Source organism: Leguminivora glycinivorella, chromosome 14 (genome assembly GCF_023078275.1).
Source record: "Leguminivora glycinivorella isolate SPB_JAAS2020 chromosome 14, LegGlyc_1.1, whole genome shotgun sequence".
In the NCBI taxonomy this organism is placed as follows: domain Eukaryota; kingdom Metazoa; phylum Arthropoda; class Insecta; order Lepidoptera; family Tortricidae; genus Leguminivora; species Leguminivora glycinivorella.
In genome coordinates this window covers 10041399-10046667 of record NC_062984.1, presented here as the reverse complement: position 1 = coordinate 10046667, position 5269 = coordinate 10041399, and the positions used below count along the sequence as shown (strand labels likewise).

The 5269-nt window shown below is 39.4% G+C and overlaps 1 protein-coding gene across 1 annotated transcript; it reads right to left on the bottom strand.

Annotated features, from left to right (window-relative positions):
- Positions 1–879: 879 nt before the first annotated feature.
- LOC125233531 (sucrose-6-phosphate hydrolase-like) lies at positions 880–2465 on the bottom strand. Its single transcript, XM_048139583.1, has one exon. It carries the CDS (start codon positions 2463–2465, stop codon positions 1002–1004), a length of 1464 nt encoding a protein of 487 aa, XP_047995540.1. The 3' UTR covers positions 880–1001.
- Between the last annotated feature and the right edge of the window lie 2804 nt (positions 2466–5269).

The window sequence follows — 5269 nt, the reverse complement described above, 5'->3', positions numbered from 1 at the left end:
TATATTGTTTTAAAAATATATAGTTGGTCGGAAAAGGCTTTGTACCGTAGAGGTGTAATCCTAAGAAGGTAAGTATATATTTTGTAGTTAAAAACAAAGTGAATATTTAAATGTAAGTATTTGTTTTTTTTGCCAACCGTACCGTTTGCCACGAAAAGTGCACCTTGATAACGATCTCTAAAACAATGTCAAATAGCAATTATAATTAATTTTAAAACAGTATCTAAGAAATACGCAACTATGGGAACAAATCAAATTATTTTAACAAATATTCTGATTTGTGTTTTTTATGTAGTCACACTACTATATATAAATTAAAAATCGAAATAAGATGTCATATATTAAAGAAAAAATGACGAGCACCACCAGTGGTGAAGGCCGGATTCGAACCGGCGTCTTTTAGCAATCCGGGCCAAACGCCATCACCCCTAGGCCACCTCGCCACAGCGGAAGCCGTCGAAATTTCTCTTCTATATGTCATCTTTGTAAGACTAGGCGTCTTTCCACCACTGGTGGTGCTCGTCATTTTTTCTTTAATATATGACATCTTATTTCGATTTTTAATTTATATATAGTAGTGTGACTACATAAAAAACACAAATCAGAATATTTGTTAAAATAATTTGATTTGTTCCCATAGTTGCGTATAGATGGCAGCACCAGTCTCTCTAGCTATATCGCAAAACCTGTAAAGGTTTCGTATAGGAGGTGCAAGCACCTACTGCTTGCCCTTAGAGTTGGTCAAAGACGCCTAGTCTTACAAAGATGACATATAGAAGAGAAATTTCGACGGCTTCCGCTGTGGCGAGGTGGCCTAGGGGTGATGGCGTTTGGCCCGGATTGCTAAAAGACGCCGGTTCGAATCCGGCCTTCACCACTGGTGGTGCTCGTCATTTTTTCTTTAATATATGACATCTTATTTCGATTTTTAATTTATCTAAGAAATAATTAAACTATGAGAGTTTTGGAACGCTAAGAATACAATTTAAATCCTAAACTAATCACAAAGGAACGCTCCAGGCCAATGAATAGGCCGTGGCATGAAGGATTTGGGGGCTAGTGTTAGTAACTATCCACTCGCCCTCAGGGAACAGCCGGCTGCTGAACACCACCTCTCCTTCTCCGCAGAACAGCTCTATAGAGCTCACATCCAGGAATATCCTCCAACTCTCCGTGCTGGACGGCGACCACTCTACTTGCCGAATATCACCTGAACCTCTATCTACTACTACTTTACCAGTGTCAGGCTCCCACCGTAGCCAAGCCTTTTCACCACCCGCTGAACCTTCAAGTTGTAATTCAATTTTCTCTTTCAAATCACCCGAAACGATTAGTTCTGATGCTTTTCCTAAATGCAATTTCTGTTGAGGTGGGAGAATCCCAACCATTTCTATCTCATCCCTCAGAAGAGTCATGGCGTCCAAAGGTCTCATAGTAAGCCGGTCACCGACGAGCCTCAATTCTCTAACCAACGTCATAGCACCCGCCCAACCGTCTTCCGCTTCGGGCCGAGGTTGCTCCCACATGTTAAACCAAGCTACTAAGACTCTTGCGCCGTAAGCTTCCGTCGTCTGCGCTGCATAAAAATCGTGTCCGAAGTCGATTTCTTGAAAATCTACTTCGGGGACAAATTCGAACGTATCATAACTGAAACTCCCAATGATGTATCCGGTCTGATGAAGATTCTTGTACCTGTCGCCTTGCGGTTCCATGCCTTGCGGAGACATCAGTAGAACAAACTTCCCATCTAACTCGAAGAGATCAGGACACTCGTACATATAGCTGTCACCCTTGGATTCTGCTATAACATTCAAATACTCCCAGTTTTTCATATCCGTTGACCTGTACAACAATACTTGTCCTCGTTTATCGTCAGTTTTGCTGCCGATGACTACATAATAATGATCGCCGTACTTCCAGGCCTTCGGATCCCTGAAGTCAGGCGATCCGTTGGGAGCAGATGATATGACAGGATTTCCTTCGTACTTGTGAAATGTTATACCATCGTCACTGTATGCTATATACTGAGTTTCGTTGGCCCACGGTTCAGTATCTAAATTAACATGTCCAGTATACATTAGGATCATGGTGTCTCCATCTACCACAGCACTACCGGAGAAACATTGTTCTTTTTCTGGTACTAACGCTGTCGGCAAATATTTCCAATGTACTAGATCTCGGCTGGCAACATGTCCCCAATGCATGGGGCCCCACACAGAATCGTATGGATAATATTGATAAAAAAGATGAAATTCATTTTTGTAATACGTGAATCCATTGGGGTCGTTAATCCATCCAACCGGTGCAGCGATGTGGTAACGCAGTCTGTACCGTTGGTTGATATCTCCTTTTTTGCTGTCTATGTAAGCTTCTACACTTTGAATATCTTGCTCTATTTGCCTTGCAGCTTTACAATAAACCAAGGTCACAAAAGCAAATAGCCAGAGTACTTTATCGAGCACCATGTTGTTGACTATTAAAAAAAAACTGTCGCTATGCCTTATATAGGAGGTAAGATAGTTATCACGGAGATAATCTCAAGTGTTTTGTTTGGTTCCACTTGAGAAATGATTAGGATCGTTTCCTAAAAGTAACTACGAGGTACGGAGGTTATTATGTAGTCAAGAGCAATTTGGATAATGTCGCAGGTGAACATCTTACTTAGCGTCAAGGTCAATGTTGGAGTGTAGGTACACGTATTATGAATATTATGATGTAGGAAACGTAGCACTAACAGATTGTTTACCCTATTTCAAATGTTTTTCTAGACATAGTAAATACTCGCATTAGTAATTCTACATTAAAATAATGTGACCGACGGACTGAGTCACACCATAAGGGTTTCTTTTGTACTTTTTTGGTACGGAACCCTAAAAGTATGAGCTTCAATTTGTTCTAATACTTTTTTTTGGCGAAAGTAGGCTATATACACAACACATATTTCGCTAAAATTAATACTATTTTTCTTTAACCGAACATAGACGGAGATTACTGAACGTCTAATGTAAAATACCCTATAATGGACGGTGATGCCATTATGGACAAATAAACACAAATCCTTAAAAATAAGTATCTAAAATTAGTTTTTAAAAACTGACGGCAATGAACCATAAACTAGAGTCATAGAGCTGCTTAATTTTGAAGTTTCATTTAATTCGGTTATTTCTGTAGGATTTGGCGGCAAGATAAGTCATCAGTTTACTGAAAAAAATATCAGGAATAATTCTTAGTATTGTTGCTAAGAGAGTTGAGTTCATGTATAAAATAATAAAAAAATAATACTCTGTGTAGACTTGAATGAGTTTTACTTACTGCAATAAGCATGAGATAAGGTATAAAACATACTAGTTTGTTGCTCCAAAGATATTATAAAGAAATAGTGTTATTTTGCGAGTGTCCGTAACTGGAACCGGAAAACTGCGTACCTCCTATGATGGACAAGGAACAATTTACGAAACCAAAATTTACAAGAAACAATCCTATGTTAAAATAACCCAAACTAATTTTATTTGGGGTATATAAAATTGACTCATGAGTATCAGTTGGCTTTAAAAGCAAAATTTTCAACTAATTTCACTGTCCATAATGGGGGATCCATTACTGGAGAACTGCCGCCCATGATTGGAGAAAAAACACCTCAGGAGTATCTGTTCCACCAATAGGAGTATCTGTTCTGCAGAATAGATACTCCTATTGGTTACGCTTGAAATGTAAAAGAAGGATAAGACAATCAAGTTTTAACACGCTTAGCGATAGAATTTTTACACTTATCAGTGAAATATCAAAAATAGGCAAAATTTTATCTTAAACTGTCCATGATTGGGTCCGTTACCTTAGTTGAATCTTGGGACTTACAGTCCGTCTAATGAATAAGGCAGCAAGTTTCACTTGTCGTTAGTTTAATGTGTTCTTGGCAGGCCTTTCTACTTTCAACCCGTTCTGAAAGTGATACTTCCAATTTTAAACCATAGAAGTCAAATGGAGTCATTTGTAAATAAATGAATGTGCGAAACTTCCCAAAAATGTGTTAGAAACATTTTTCAAGTATAATTTATTTTGGCTATAAATTTTCTCGAACATGAAAATCAACTCAGTTTAAAATACATCTGATATCGAATTTTTGTATGGTGGGCGTTACGAGGTAAAAGGTACTGAAAACGATTTAGTTATATATAAAGTTGAATTGAGAGAGACCTGAACCAACTGCATTGCTAATTGAGAAGTCTCTCTCTAAATGGGCGCCATATTTAATTTGCCAGCTTTAATTAAACTTGGCCACCCTGTTCCCATTCGGAGTCAACGGACAGGGCGAGTCTTGACAATATTAGCTTTTAATTTACACCAATGTAACTAAGCAAGTATGTGCAACAGCGAGAATGATTGCGGCACTGCCTTATTTGCCGTGGGAGTTGCGACACATGGTGTTTGCAACAATTAAATTAAATTTTGAAAAAAACAACCCCGACCTAATGGACCGATTTTCATCAAACATGGCTAAGAACAGACTAATTCAGTTTGCAAACAAGAAAAAACGAAATCTAAATCCGTTCATCCGTTCGAAAGCTACGATGCCACCGACAGACACGTGAAACTTATAACACACCGTCGTTTTTGCGTCGGGGGTTAAAAACAAAAGTTGGGTGCTGCCCTATTGGGTAGGGCATGTAATATAGTCACATTTAAAAAAAACCGGCCAAGTGCAAGTAGGACTCGCCCACCGAGGGTTTGGTATTTTTTTTAAATATTCCTTCGCGTAGCGGGTTTATGGCACAGAACCCTAAAAATAAAGGTTTTGATCTTTTAATTAAAATATTTATGACTTGTCTTTTTCAATGGAAAGAATCCATAGATTGTAGAAACCCGGCTGGTAGGCCGGGTAGGGTAGGCGTAGCCGAATGGCACAAACGCTCACGAAACGAAACGCTCGTTGATATCTATCTCTATCGCTCTTGCGTATTGGCGCGACAGAGCCAGACTACCTTTCGCGGCGTTTCGATTTCGTTTCGCGTCGCAGAAATGCCATTCGGATACTGGGCCTGACTCTGCCGCGCCAATACGCAAGAGTGATAGAGATAGATAGCTACGAAAGAGATATCATCGTGAGCGTTTCGTGAGCGTTTGTGCATTCGACTACGCACGCTAACATGACAATCGACGACGCTTTGTGGCGATCGAAATGCTTTGTCGCGATATAGAAGAGTGATGAGATGCAGTTGAAGAGTTAGCTACGCTTTTGACGCGTAAGCGATGGTGACGTTAGTAAAAAACT